Genomic DNA, 15,914 nt, shown 5'->3' with positions numbered 1-15,914 from the left:
TGTAAAATCTGTCCTTATGACTGAATTGAATTGAACGTAATTGAAGGATCGTGTGTCAAGGCTTTATCAGCAAAGACGCCAAACCAATCTGTTTGTGGATTATAAAGTTAAGTCATATATTATAGTTATCGGCTGAATTTAAATGACACATCAAGAGCCTAACACATTTTCTAGATTAGGAGGATTTGTGTGATTAGTGTTGGACGTTGTCTGCATTACCATCCATCCTAAAACTCCTATATGTGACGGTAGAGGGCGCTGGTAGATCAATTCACAAACTACGTTACATTGTTATATTTTCAATAGAGTCATACTTGTAATTCGTCGTCTTTCTCTTTTCGCTGCTATAACACAGGCGTACATTCTGAATTTCGCGAACGGTTAAAATTATATATTTTTAAGCTATATATTGACACTTTGTGACGTTGGCCCTTTAAGGGAACTGAACGCAGTCTTCCACTGAGCATGCGCGCGGAGGGTGAGCAACATCCCCAGTGAAAAACAACAACAATCAGAACCGTGGGGCTGGAAATGGAGATGGCCCCGTGAAAACGCAAGACTTATACTTATTTCATTGAAACAATTCCAGTCTCGTTGCTGCTATTTTACCAGAAACTGTATATGTCGACGGTGTCGAGCCCATGAACCTGGCCAGTCTGAGCGGGGAAGCTGGCGGAAGCCAGCTTCTCTTCGCCAACTTTAACCAGGACAACACGTAAGGCTGGGCCGGGGAGCGAGTCCGGGGATGCAGCGGCCTGTGGGAGCTTTCAGGCTAGCTGACGTTAGCTCAGTTTGTTGCTGCCAAGGTTGGGTGACAGGTGTTTATGTGAAACATTCAGGACGGGATTTCTCACTGTAAAATTGAAAGGTTGTTAAGGAAAACATCCATATAGGTTTTCGATTCACTGGAGATTAGCTTAGCTTGTAAGCTAACGTGATGCTGTAATATCGGAGCTAACTTTAGCCACAATACATCGAAGTTAGCCTCCACAGGGATTATTAGGGCGTCTAGATGAAGGCTGCAAATGTTATTTTTTACCCGTAAGCTAAGGTGTGTAAAGTTATAATTATGTGGCGTGTTTCAGTCTCTCCAATGATGAATGACCAACATTTTCAGGAGCTGTTAGATCTAGTCTTGAAACCCGAAAGTGCTCACCGCACTTGCATTCGTCCATATTAGGAAATGGGAGAACTGTCGGTGGGGTTTGTTCAGCTGAATTCGCAGCGGACAATCCTGGGTATTATTGCAAAACCGCCTCAGTCGGGTGACGAATGTCGCAGTGTGACAGCTAACTCTGGCGTATCCAGTGACACGGAGACAGTGGAGCTCCATGCAGCCTCAGTGTGCCGCTGATGCAACGCTCGGTCACTTTCAGCTGTCTATCCTCCTCCCGCTGTTCCTGCAGGTCTTTGGCTGTTGGCACCAAATCAGGATACAAGTTTTTCTCCTTGTCCTCTGTGGACAAATTGGAGCAGATATATGAATGTAGTAAGTATTGTGCGAACTCTGTTCTTTCTTCTTCTTTTTCCTTCTACCTCCTCCAGGCAGTATTTCCCAGCAGGTCTTCACTCATCGTACTGCTGCTCTGTCATATGTTTGATTAGTTGTATGTAATGCAGCTTGTCTAGACAGAATTGAATCACCTACCCATTAGTAGTTTTTTTTAAACTAAAGTATTAAATATCTTGTAAATCTATGCTTTAACATCAGGTATTTCCCTTCTTATTAGATTTAAATTGCATTATATACATTATTTTTTTATCCTTTTATGTTTTGCAAAAGTATTTACAGCTTTTTAATGTCACAACCAAAACTTTAACAGATTTTTTTCTGAGAGTTTAGGTGATAAACCAACATAGTGTAGAAATATCACACACGGTTTTACTTTATTCCTACTACAAATAAAAATGTGTAAATATGTTGTGTGCAAGCCCCATTTACTCTGACGCCACTAAATAATGTCCAGTGCAACTAAACGCTAATTCTGAAGAGTTTAGAAAAACCTGGAGGTTTTCCACACTAAGGGTTGTTCTCGTTTCCGTTGCCACGCAACGGAGCAGACGCCGTGCGGTGATGTTTTCTGTGCGTCCGTCTCCGCAGCTGACACGGAGGACGTGTGCGTCGTGGAGCGCCTGTTCTCCAGCAGCCTGGTGGCCATCGTGAGCCTGAAGGCACCCAGGAAGCTCAAAGTCTGTCACTTCAAGAAGGGAACTGAGATCTGCAACTACTCCTATTCAAACACCATACTGGCTGTGAAACTGAACAGACAGGTGGGGGAAATAAAAAGGACAATACGGTTAGTTTTGTTTTTGTCAGTCGTGGTGATGCTGCCGTTGTCTCCCTGCAGAGGCTGATTGTGTGTCTGGAAGAGTCGCTTTACATTCACAACATCAGAGACATGAAAGTGCTGCACACTATCAGAGAGACTCCGCCCAACCCGTCAGGTCGGTTCACACAAGCTGGATTAAAAACGTATTGATTCAATTTGTGGTGGAATGAAAATGGATCAGTTCTCCTCCATTAAAAGTTTACGGGAATCTGTTAGAACCAGGAACTGACGTGTAACTTAGGTTGTATATATATATATATATATATATATGTATATATATATATGTGTGTGTGTGTCCCAGTAAATGTGAATATTATCAAAAGAGAAAACTTTGACCACTTGATTTGTTCTTGGTATCAGCTGTAGCCTATATCCAGCTGCAGCTGACACCTTTTCAATGGGAAATGTACTGGATTTATGTAATGCTTTTACATAAATTCAAAGTGCTTTACACAAAAGTCACATTCAACCAGTTGTAATCACAAAGACGCACACATTCATACACCGACACTGAACCCCAAAATGGCTGCCTGTAGAGTTAGGGACACAGATACATGATTTCTCTACCCAATGATCCACTGTCAGAATCTCCCCCGAAAATCTTTTTTTTTTTATCAAACTTTTTCCTTCCACTAAACCTTCTATAGACGTACTTGCATACAGAACTCTGCAAACTGTCCATGTCGGGCCATAACATTGAAATAACATCTCCGAGTTGATTTTATTATTATTATTATTATTATTATTATTATTATTATTGCTCTTAAGAAATATTCCAGTTTTTAGTGAATCTGATTGTTGGATTTTCATTAGCAATAAAAAGAAAACAGAAATAAACACTTGTAAAATGTCTCACTTTTATAATGTATTTGTATAGAGTGATTGTATTTGAACTCATTCGACATTCACACTGCATAATTTTACTATAAAAGTATTTTTGGTCCAGGTTTTTGTTCAACTATATTAGTAAATTTGAAATGAGATAAAACTAACTTATAAGTAACTTTTCAGAAAATTAATAGGAGCTTTTTTTTAAGTCAATAATTTCTTAATATTGATGGAAAAACTACCAGTTATTTGTAAATTAATCTGCCAGTGCAACAAGACATTTCTCACTCATAACTTCAAGACGTAGCGCTAGAAATTAAACCAAAAATACTTAGCAAGATTTTCTGTTTTTGCAGGTTTACATGTAAACTTAACACCTGCTTCGGTTTTTCTGTTGTTCATCATATTTCTTCTATTTTTTTTTTCTTCTCTGCAGGACTCTGTGCTCTCTCCATCAGCAACGACAACTGTTACCTGGCGTATCCGGGCAGCGCCACGATAGGGGAGGTCCAGGTGTTCGACACGGTCAACCTGGTAGGGGGGAACCGACCCGGATTGATCAGTTTGTTTTACGTGGCTGGAATATTTACACACGCTTCTTATCTGTGACGCTCGCGAGTCTGGATGGCATCCGTTCGGTTTGGGTCTCTCTCTCTGCGTGAACTCGCTCAGCCTAAAGTAAACGCGGGCGTGTTTTGTCTTCCTCAGAGGGCGGCCAACATGATCCCGGCTCACGACAGCCCCTTAGCGGCGTTGGCGTTCGACGCCAGCGGCACCAAGCTGGCCACGGCTTCAGAGAAGGTAATTTGTCTGACGCGTCGGGAGGACAGACAGAGGAGACCTTGTTGTTCGCTTCCTTTTGTTTGTTTGTTTGTTTGTTTTTTTATCTCAGCCTGCGTCCTGTGCGTTTCACTTCCCTGTCAGGGCACGGTCATCCGCGTCTTCTCCATCCCAGAGGGACAGAAGCTCTTTGAGTTCCGGCGAGGCGTCAAGAGGTAGAGCACGACTGAGATACCTGAGCGTTTTCCTGGTTGGGAAGTGAAAGAGGAGTCGAGCCCAGGCTGTGTTTCTGCGTCTGCGCATGTTTTCATTTGCTAAATGTGTGTGTGTGGTGTTTTTTTTTTTCTTCTTGTTCTCAGGTGTGTGAGCATCTGTTCACTGGCGTTCAGCATGGAAGGCCTGTATCTTTCTGCCTCAAGCAACACGGAGACGGTCCACATTTTCAAATTAGAGACGCAGAAGGAGAAGTATGTGTAAGTGCCCTTTGTTTTTCTCTCTGTCTGTTATTTTAACCGTTGGAAAAAAAAAAACAACCCACAGTGCCTCCTGAATGTTTCACCACTCAGTTAATTTACAACCACACACCTCAGAAAGATGATTAGTAGTCTTTATTATTTAAAATTTTTCTACATGTAGAGTCTTAAACTTGTCTTGTGCATTACTTTCCATTCCCCATAGTGAACTCTTTGGTGGTCTTTACTAAATTTGGAATGTGGAAACTCATGTTTATGCTCATCCTTTCCAAAAACAAGTGCAGCTCAGTCAGAATGAACGGAAAGCATCGCCAAACAGACGTTCTCAAGTCTTGCCTCGTGGACTTTGACTAGGCTTAGACATGCTTTGATCATTGAAGCTCTGGTTTGTACGTTTTGGGCCGTCGTGCTGCGAAACGATGAATTTTTTGCCTCAGTTTCAAGTTGTTGTTTTTTTTTTTGTTGTTGTTGTTGTTTCTTGCAGCTTCTGACTTGTTTTTTTTTTTTTTATCAGAAAACGCCACATTTTTTACCCAGCCCTGGAAGAAACGTGATGCTGTCGAGTCAAATAAAATAAAAAATAAAAAATCATAGATCAGATAAAATCCCCATACGTTATAGCAAAACAAAATTCAAATAAACATTTTTGCAACAAACTGTAACGTTCCTCGTGTTCTCTGTTTCTTCCAGGCCGGCTGAGGAGCCGACGACATGGGGGGGTTACTTGGGGAAGGTGCTGATGGCGTCCACCACCTACCTGCCTTCACAGGTCACAGAAATGTTCACCCAGGGACGAGCGTTCGCCACCGTACGCCTGCCCTTCTGCGGACACAAAAACATCTGCGCCTTAGCTGTGTGAGCTCCAACGAAACCTCTTTTAGTTGCTTTGAAAGCAAACCCCATCAGTGCACATTTCCCTCGGCGTTCGCCACGGTTCTGTTGCTATAATTCTTTTGGGAAAAGGTGTTTGTAAAAGTTGACGGACGTCCTTTTCTGATCTGCCTGGCAGAGTAAGAGCTGAAATGCAAATGAGCAGGGAAAGGACCTGACTACTCTGTGTGTGTGTGTGTGTGTGTGCGTGTGTGTGTGTGTGTGTGTGTGTGTGTGTGTGTGTGAGAGAGCTGCAGCAGAACGCTCAGCGGGTTTCTAATGAGCCTCCGTTGTCTAAACCAGGATTCAGAAGATTCCCAGGCTGCTGGTGGCAGCGGCTGATGGATATTTGTACCTGTACAACTTGGACCCTCAGGAGGGGGGGGAATGCACGCTGATGAAGCAGCACAGGTGAAGCAGAAAGGCTGCTACATCCAGCAGACTGTGGGAGTTTATTTATTTATTTACTTTTTAAAAAACAACGTTTTTCTGTTTTCACCACGCAGGCTTGACAGCAGTGCTGAACCTCCCAATGAGATCCTGGAACAGGGCTCACATGATCGCCCCCTTGTGGCCCAAACCTACACTGCTGCTGTCAGTAAAGGTAATTTAGAAACCTGCAATTCACTCGGAACTGTTCTGATTTACATTTTGTACCAGCACATGCCTTGAAAATTTACTGGAGACGGGATCAGATCAGATGGTGGAGCTCCGTGTAGAAACAAAGACAAGGTCATAGCTGGAACTGCACGATAAAATGGAGGAGGGATAATTTTATCCTCTGCTTTCATGCTTCAAACACATATACGCACACAAAAAGTTTTGGTGATGTATATAATGTCATTTGTCACGCTGTAAGATTTAGGGAAGTCCAACCTTTTTGAGAACATGTGTTCATTTATTTTCTACAGTTCGAATGATTCATCACGACTAATCGATTCATTGAAACAATCGTCAACTAATTTAGTAAACGATTCATCGCTAACTCGAGTATAGAGAATCTAAAAAAAGGAAATTTTGCTGAAATAATAACACAATCAGAGCAGCAATTAACTCAAAACTTTCCTAAAATAAATTACATTTTAAATTTGAGATAAAAAACAAAAAACTGTCTGTAAATTTGGGCTACCCTATTAAGCACGCCTGGCTATCTAATTATAAATCAGCAAATCCAAAAAATCAACAGATCAGCCCTCTGCTGTATTGTTTATGTTAGAAGGATTGTTTTAGCCAGAAATGCATCTTTTGCTAAAAATGATCAACCGTCCATTAAATGAATGCTATGTTGTTGCATTTTAGGTATTTTCTTATGTACAAAATGAATTGAATTATTCATTTGCAGCTCTTAATGCATTTCTAATATTGCACTGAAACGCCTTTAATAAAAACACTTCCAAATCTGCTGAAATAAAAAAAAAATTAAAATAAAATTTGTATCCGAGTACACAGGGTAACTTCAAATGCGCAAAGCCGTTCGTCTCACTTGTCCCGATTCCCGCGTCTCCTAGGTTACTGCGACGAGCAGGGCGCGGTGGGAGGGGCGGGGCTCGAGGACGACCTGAACGACTTGCGCCTGGAGGAGGAGAACGAGCAGCCGCCGCTCATCCTGGAAACCGACTGACCCCGACAGAACCCTAAAACCCTCCTCCCGACGGTCAGAGGCCTCCTCTGGTGCTGCTGTGAAAACACCAGACACGACGAGGGGCAGGGACGGGATCAAAGGCTGGGGGAGGCGTTCAAGAACCTGCCTTTCTGTCTGTCTGTCTGTGCGTTGTTCTGTCCATATACCAATCAGTTTACTTTCCTGCCCCCTCCCCTCTCTCCAATCCTCCTTCGTCCCCTTTAGTTTGCCTGTGCGGGCCAGAATCTGGAGCTTTTTGCATGTACATGTGCCAACTGCTGCAAAACAGAGCAAAAACAAACCGTGCTTCAATTGTGAAACTGAGCCCCCCACCCTGTGAGAGTGGGCGAACAGAAAGAGGAAAGAAAGAGTAAAAAACACACAATGTAGCCGTGTCTCATTTGGTGGACACGTTTATAAATGCAAGCACTGTGTACAATGAAGGTGATTGTGTAAGTGCCTCTGTTTTTGTTTTTTTTATTTCTGTTTGGAAGGGGAGGACATTTCTAAAAATCCGTCGTCAGGCAGACCGACGGTTCCCGATTGCCTGGCGCGTCATCCGTCGGTTTTACCAATTTTTTTATTATTTTTTTTCTTAAAAAGGAAGATTTGAAAACTTCTGACTTGAGACGTTTGTGCGCTTAGCTGAGACTTTATGCGTGTGTGTATGTGTGTGTGTGTGTATGTGTGTGTGTTGGGCATGTACCATAGCAAAACATCTACCCTCTTTCCATCATCCAAGCTCCTTCTCTTCTGCACACATCGGTTGATTCCTCTCTTTTTTCGTTGTTTTTGTTTTCTTTTTAAATGACTGACGGTATTGATGGTTTTATAAACAAACAAACAAACAAAAAACATCTTCTTCGCTAATCGAACCCAATGATGTGTCGTGCGTACGCAAACATGCATGGTGTCGTTGACGTGCTGCTGTGCCCATCCATCGCAGACATACGAGCAGAGTAAGACGGTACGGCGTCGGCCGCAGACTCTCCTCCTCCTCCTTCATCCTAATCTGCATCTCTATACCTTACTAGATGTGGTCAGATTATTACCCCCTGCCCCCCAGGCGCCCCTCGCTGGGGAAAGAGCGGCGAAAGTGGATGTTTGACCATAAAATGGGAAACGGTGGACTGAAACTTTGATCTGAAGGTCGGGCTGAGCCTCGTCATCCGGTCCAGGCTGCTGCGTGATTCCCAGTTTAATCCTTTAGCGGTCCCACTCCCCTCTCCCAAGGATTAGCCCCGGGATTATGGAGCAGCAGACATTTTCTAATGATTTTGTACAAAATGTAAGACGTTCATCTGAAGGTAAAATGAAAATAAAATTCTGTATTGATGTATACGAGACGTTGCTTTTCTCTTACGTTTCACATAAACTTGGAGGGGAGGGAAAAAAAGTCCAAGTTGACCCTCAGTAATGATGACCAGTTGTGCTAATTTAAAGGTTTCAGAGTTTCAACTCCCATTTTACTGCTGCAGAAATGATAATAAAAAAAACTTCTGAAATGTTCAGACAGGTATATGCTAAATTAATCGGATTAATTGGGATTAATCGATTGAAAATATCAAATAATTTAGCAGTTGATTGTTATGGCTTTCTTTTTACATCAGAGTAATTAAACCTAGAGTAATTAAGTCAAAACTATGTATTGCACTTTAAGGTAAAAAGGTTCAGTCTGACAGAAAAGCAAGTCGAGCTTTTCACATATTGTTGCTAAAAGTTATTTTTATTTTTTTGCTGCAGATGCACCCTTTGCTACAAATGATCAATCGTTCACTGAAGGAATAAAATGTTTATTTTCTACTTTAAAGGGAACTCATTACATGTGATACTAAAAAACTTTTTCATATACTAGAAATTAGCATAAAACTATTCTAGTAAAAAAAAAACTTTTTTACTTTATAAAAAAGTGGTTAACTGAAGCTTTTTAAATCTGATTAATCGCTTCATTATTCAAGCGCTTGAATAATCGCTTGATTAAGTAATCGATTACTCAAATAATCATTAGTTGCAGCCCTGCTACAGTTAAGTCTAAAATTATTCGTAGTAAATACTTATTAGGCAAAGAGCTTTTCCAAGCTCAAAAGACTTGAAGCTCATCACCAAAAAACCAAAACGGTGACATGCAAAAACTTGCTGAGCATTTATAGTCCACAAGGCCATTTTTTTTCTTTTTGTTAAATTGTAAACAAAAACAGTTAAATTTGCAACTAAAATGACATGACTGAAGTTATTTTCGTAATAAACATCAGCCTGAAATTGACACAATGGTCTTTAACTTTTTTATTATTATTATTGTATGATCTTGTAGAAACTGCAATTTATTAGATATCACATTTCAACAAAAATAAATAAATATATATATATATTAGGGGATCCTTTTCTATTCGTTTCTACGTGTCTCGTTTGTGTGAATTAATAGTGCATATTTTCTAAAATAAGTTTTGTATTCGTTGCGACTTGACGTCCTTCTATGCATGTTAATGTTACTTTTCAACATGTATTATTAATATCAGTATTACTACTTATATTTATTCATACTTGGATACTTAGAGCTACATAAAGCAACAATTTCCACCCGTTTCCAGCAACAGTAGTTATGCAGCCTAGACTACATGGATGAATTTATACATTTATTTCTGATACTTTCCCTGCAGTGTTTCTCTTCAGTGTGATGAAACCTGCATGTATTCCGGAAAGACAAAACAACTAAAAAAGCACTTTTGCATGAGTGCAAACTCATATGATGCTTAAAGCACAAATCATTTGGTTTAGCGTATTATTTTTATTTCTTTTCTGACAGGTTTTGTTGCTCATTTTTACTGTTTTCCATGTCATCGTCTGCTCTTTAATTCACACTTCTTATGTCCGTTCTTTTGTAGTTGATCTCAAAGTCACATATCACTCGGTTTTTTTGTGAGAATTTGAGGAGAATGCATTTCTAGGAAACTTAAAAGCAACTTGTTTATCTGAACAATGTACATTTTTCATGTTGTCTTAGACCCGGTCAGTAGCTGCATTTCCACGTTTAATGTGTCCACTATTGTGAAAAATCATTGCTCAGCATGTAAAAGTGCTTCTCTTGTTTGTAAACTCTACCAGATTGTGAGGCCGTCCCATCAGATTCAGTCTTGAACTCTGACCATTCCAAAACTTTCATTTTCCTCTCGCATTTTTTCCCCCTTAATTTGAATGTTAAAATTTGGGTTCAGTCCATCCAGATCATGACTCGGCCCCCACCGTTTGTTCGTCGGTGCTCTTTTGGAGACGCTCAGTGTCATTTTTTAAAAACATGGGAGATTCCACCCCGACTCCCGGATGTTTTCCTTTAAAGAAAACGCTTCTTTTCTTGTAATCCTCCTCTCTGGTCCAGATGTACGTAGAAAGCAAAGCGTCCACGGTGGGAATTTCTGCAGTTCTTCCTGTGTTGCCATCAGGTTCCCGGACCGGTTTCATTCCTGTCTCGTCATCAGCCTTCAGAGGAACATGAAATGTTTCATGAAGTACCTGTTGTCCTGCATCATCTCCGTTATTTATGACTCTCCTCATTGTGCTGCTGCATAAAACTCGATGTGAAGTTTTTTGGCTCTTGTTCTGACTGAAGTGTTAACGCAATGTGCAATTAACAAAGTACAGCTGGAACCAAGAACTTGGATCAACACCCAGGAAAGATGAAACAAGTTTTATTTGAATGTGCAAGATGATCACCAGCGAGAGATGTACTTCAGAGTTGAGTGGATATTTAAATTATGTTTTTTGGATCCCTCTCCTGACTGATACATTTGTAAAAAGCGGTCATTTTGATTCTGTGACCTCTGCCAGCGACAATTTCACAGGATGAAAACGAGCAAATGTCACCAAATTTAGACATCCATATCAGCTATATATATATATATATATATATATATATATATATATATATATATATATATATATATATATATATATATATATATATATATATATTACAGACAAAGTGTAACATTGATGATAAAGTTTGCTGGTGTAAAACTAGCTAAATGCTCTCACTGAGAAATAGCTGGAGGAAACCTCATATTTTTTGTATTTTTAAATATAAATTAAATTTGCAAAAGACAAAATTTGCACAATTTAACTTCTATGATGACACCAGAAATAGTGAATAAAGAATATCCAATCAAGATACAAACAAGTTATGGAAAGAAGAGAAATTCACTGGAACTCCATGAGATGCTTGAATACACGTCACACCATACGGGGAAAACGTTTTGAAATGCTAACTCAAAGTGACGCCCTTTTTAAAAAAAAAAAAAAAAAAAATCACAAAAACTTCCCATTATGCAGAATTATTCCCATAAGCTGGGACAAACTGCTGAGCGTGAGGCAAACACATTGTATTGTTATTTCAGCCTTCCCCGTATGCATATGTTCTGCCATGGCGCCTCGGTCTGCAGTGTAAATATGCACGTTATGCATCGGCTGAGCAAACAGATGTGTTCAAAGTGTCGAAGCCGGATGTGAGAGCAACAGCGATATACTTTCCTGTTGCATTTTTTGACCTGATCTCAGAATGACTTGGCAAGAAGTCTGAATCGCGCTCGAACCTGTGTGTGTAGTGTCTGAGATTTTTATTTTTTGACTCGACACGCCACTTTACAGCTGAGATGCTGATACTTCACTGGGAACGATAGTTTTAAACATACAAACGCATGGAAAAAGGGGCTTACCCTTTTGCATCACTTCCAGTTCACATACTGAATTAAAACACACACGACACTTGTTTTCTTTCACTGCCTGAAGTTAAATTAGATCAAGCGTTTCTTGTTTTAGGTCAGCTAGAATGATTAAAATTATTTCTATGTGCTAAATACAGCAATAATGAAAGAGTATTTTCAAAATCACAAATTTACATAAGGAATGATTACCATGTCTTCAAACAACGAGGATGATGATGTCATGACTGGAAACTTCCGGCAGGTTACGCCTGAGTTAGCCGGAGCCATACCTGGAGCACACTGCTTTCCGGTTTGACAGGATAAGAAGGTAATAGTTGTACAAGTCAGTATTTATTTATTTTTTTTACAAAGTAACACAGACATGACGAGTAGGAGTTAGGTTCTGTGACCCAGAGAGAATTTTTATTTTGGTCCGAAATGTGTGAATAAACCCCAGAGTAAAAGCTAAAGACTTTGTTGTCTGAAGCTGGTTAGACCGAGTCGTTTTCCACAGCGAACCGTTTCCGGTGTTACCGGTCCCGACCTGGGCTGAAAGGCCGCCCAGCGAAGAGGAAGCCATTACTCCCAAAAATCAAAAAGAAAAACAACCAAACTACTGGGAAGCACGAACATTCTCCCAGTCATAAATTTAATCATCTACCATCACCGGCATCACCTGGGATTCCTCTACTTCCTGGTGTTGCACCAAAATACATCATCTCCACTAGTAATTCCGTCTGAGAAAAAAAGAATATAAGAACGTAACATTGTTTGCTTAAAATATATATTTTTTTAAACATACCAAATTTATGCGCCCAAATAAGCAAAAGACAAGCATTACAGGAAAAGTGTAACATTGATTAAATATGCTGGTGTAAAACTTTATAAATAAAGGCTCACTGAGACATAGCTGGAGGACATGTCATATATTTAGTTTTTTTGTATTTTGATTGTATTTTTTATTTTTTATCAGCTGGGTTGGGAACTGTGGTTTCAGATAAATAAATCGTAATGTAAAAATCAGACACAATGCAAAATAACAAGGCACATTTTACATCAAGAAAGTAAAATTTAACTAAACCGTTCCATTATTTATGTAAGACTTAGTGACCTCCAAGACGCCACACCTGGCCATAGTGACTTTTAGAGATTTTCTTCATGCACCGTAGCTAATGCTCAGGGTTGCAAAATAAATCATTGTTCAAAATAGGTAATTGTTCAAGCAGTGGCATGTGAGTCATGGCTGATAGGCAAATGCTGCTTCAAATACATTTATTTCAAATGGTTTGCTAACATTTACAAGTAAAAGTGTCATTTGTGCTTTTCTTAAAAGTAATTATTTATTAGCAGATTGGTGGTTGTTTTTTTTTTTGTTTTTGTTTTTGCCCTCTTTTGAAATAACTTATTCAATGCTGGAATTTACACTCACTGAAGGGAATATTTTCCTTGTGAGGATAAATTCAAAGTACTGACAATAAATTATTTACACAGGAACAAAAGAAGCTAGATTCTTTGAGTTTCAGCACCAGGATCCTCTGGAGTTTGTTTTGATTTTTTACGTCGGTCCATTGAGTTTCAGTTTCGAGTTGACTCCTGTGTTTCTGCTCTTTTGTTCCGTTCATTAGAGTTTTTCCCTTTGCCTCCTTTCTGTTTTGATTCTGTGTTAAACAATGTTCTTCCCTTCTCCCCCTCTCTTCTTTATGGCCCCAGTAATCATCCCAGTTCCTCCTGGTGGTTCTGTTTTCTTCTCCATGCTGCTAATTCTCTTTTTTTATTTTTTTTTATTTTTTTATTTTGTAGCTTAATTCTGGCTACCTTGTGCTTGCTTTTGATCGCCTACCAACATCAAGCACAGAGAGCGTCCTTCTAGAGTAAAAGATGAATCCATTTAAAGGTTCATTCTGAAAACATGAAATTTTTTACAGCTTGTAAAGTTTTAGCAAATTTACAGCCAGCAAGTTGCTTTTGATGTAAAAATGCAGCAGCAGAGCAGGAAGACGTTCAACCAGTTTACTTATGATTTTATTTGCTGTCATTAAAATCAATAGCACTGCAGCTTCATCAGCCTCACCTACGAACTCTGGCTTTTCTCCCAAACAGAGGCCGATAAAAAATGCAATCTCCCCACCTGACCCGACTCCACGGAAACGGTTTGTCGAACGTTTCACTTTGGTTCTAGTAGTCTCTTCGTATAGCTTCTGTGTTCATTTATCACAAATCTGCACATAAAAGGAAGGCTGTGTAAAGTGTACAACTGGGACAGCCTGATCCCGACTAGCAGGAGAATAAAAGTCCACTCAGAGGTCCAAACATTGGCACCAGCCCACATGAAGTGGATTTTAACAAACTTGCCCCGAAAGCAGCAAGGATGCGGAGAAAACCTAATCCTCACAGATCTTCTGAGAGAGGAAAGGGAAGAGTTTGGAACCAGAGGAGACTCTCGTGTTTCTGACTGGACTTGGCCTTCTTGGGTTTTCATACATCCGAGGAAGAGGTTCTTTCCGGCCAAGTCCCAGAAACAAATAAGTGTGCATAATTTGCACCGTTTGTCTGAGACAGACGTTTGCTCTTATGAGACAAACGTCGACTGTTTTCTCTTCTTTTTTTAAAATCTAATGTAATGGCAGGAGATGGAAAAGGGGATAGGAGAGGAGGGAACAAAGAGGAGAATAATTGCCGCTGATTTCCCTGAGAGCAGATCAGAGGAGCGTTGATTTTCAGTGTCAGCGCTCCAAACAACGCAGACAGATGTTTGCTCTCCGCAGACGCCCCCTGTAACGACTTCAAAGTATTTCCCCGCTCCCTAAACAAATCACGCCAGTGATTAGCCACCGCCAACGACTGGCCCATTTCTACATGCAGCCATGCTTTTACTTTCAAGCAGCTCCTCTCCAGGGTGGAGACTGAACACGCCCACACACACACACACACACACACACGCACACACACACCACACACACACACACACACACACACACACACACACACACAGCCTGCATGCTTATCTCCCCTCTGTGTCTGAATCCTCCCCCACCTCACTTATTGGTCATATTATTATAACTTTCAGCATTCATATCTCAAGAACCTTAGTTCAAAAATCACTTTCTGTTTTCACATGCATGGTTGCAAAATCCTTCTGTTGTTATTTTATCTAATAATCTGGCTTTTCCTGAACAATGCTAGCATTTTTTAAACTGTAAAATTACAGTTTAATTTAAATTAAAGAGTTTAATTTAAATTAAATTAATTTCTAATTAAATTACAGTTCAGGTGAACTGAACTGTTGCTGTGTTCTGTGTCCTTAACTATTCAGTTGTTCAGTTCACAGCAGCTGAACATTTTTGCTGACCTTTTGTTAGTTGCTGTTAGTTGCGCTTCTCTCTGATGTAATTTCATTTCGTCTCTTGTTTTTATGTGTCCTCTTTTTTTCGATTACCATATTGCTATTGTACATCTGCAGCATTTCCATAGTGTGCACGCACACACACACACACACACACACACACACACACACACACAGCCTGCATGCTTATCTCCCCTCTGTGTCTGAATCCTCCCCCACCTCACTTATTGGTCATATTATTATAACTTTCAGCATTCATATCTCAAGAACCTTAGTTCAAAAATCACTTTCTGTTTTCACATGCATGGTTGCAAAATCCTTCTGTTGTTATTTTATCTAATAATCTGGCTTTTCCTGAACAATGCTAGCATTTTTTAAACTGTAAAATTACAGTTTAATTTAAATTAAAGAGTTTAATTTAAATTAAATTAATTTCTAAAGAAAAGTTGACAAGAAAAAAAAAAGGAGCACTGAACAGAGTCTGCATGTGTGTGCTTATGAGCCTTGGTGCGTACTAGTGTTAGTAAGCCGAGCCTCTGGAAGTGAACAACGGCCTCGGTGCTGATGTGGATTTACTGGGTCCTGTAAACAGGCTGAAGAGAGCCTCCATTGTTTCCACAGCTAATGCTACAGACACACACACACACACACACACACACACACACACACGGTGAGTGTCTTCATAAACTACTGGAGGGTTGAAACAATTAAAAAAGGAGCCAAAACACAATCTAAGTGGAAATAACATGGAATAAAACAAATCACTTTGTGCTTTGTGACATTATAAGGACGGCATTGCGCAAATTTAATAAGGGTGAGTGAGATGAGGAATGTTTGACTCAGACGAACAAAAGAAAAGTTGACAAGAAAAAAAAAAGGAGCACTGAACAGAGTCAGATGTATTTTTGAGCCTTGGAATTGCAGTACTTTTATATCAAACTATGATTACATGAATAAATATAAATATACTCGGTG

The 15,914-nt window shown here is 39.9% G+C and overlaps 1 protein-coding gene across 1 annotated transcript; it reads left to right on the top strand.

Annotated features, from left to right (window-relative positions):
• The first annotated feature begins 435 nt into the window (after positions 1-435).
• On the top strand, positions 436-8,241 carry wipi2 (WD repeat domain, phosphoinositide interacting 2). Its single transcript, XM_044100705.1, has 12 exons — positions 436-715; positions 1,407-1,489; positions 2,102-2,271; positions 2,349-2,445; positions 3,595-3,692; positions 3,867-3,959; positions 4,083-4,153; positions 4,298-4,411; positions 5,102-5,266; positions 5,585-5,692; positions 5,788-5,885; positions 6,790-8,241. Exons 1-12 carry the CDS (start codon positions 642-644, stop codon positions 6,900-6,902), a joined length of 1,284 nt encoding a protein of 427 aa, XP_043956640.1. The 5' UTR covers positions 436-641; the 3' UTR covers positions 6,903-8,241.
• Positions 8,242-15,914: the final 7,673 nt, after the last annotated feature.

Source organism: Gambusia affinis, linkage group LG19, assembly GCF_019740435.1.
Source record: "Gambusia affinis linkage group LG19, SWU_Gaff_1.0, whole genome shotgun sequence".
Classification (NCBI taxonomy): domain Eukaryota; kingdom Metazoa; phylum Chordata; class Actinopteri; order Cyprinodontiformes; family Poeciliidae; genus Gambusia; species Gambusia affinis.
This window is presented reverse-complemented; position numbering and strand designations above follow the sequence as displayed.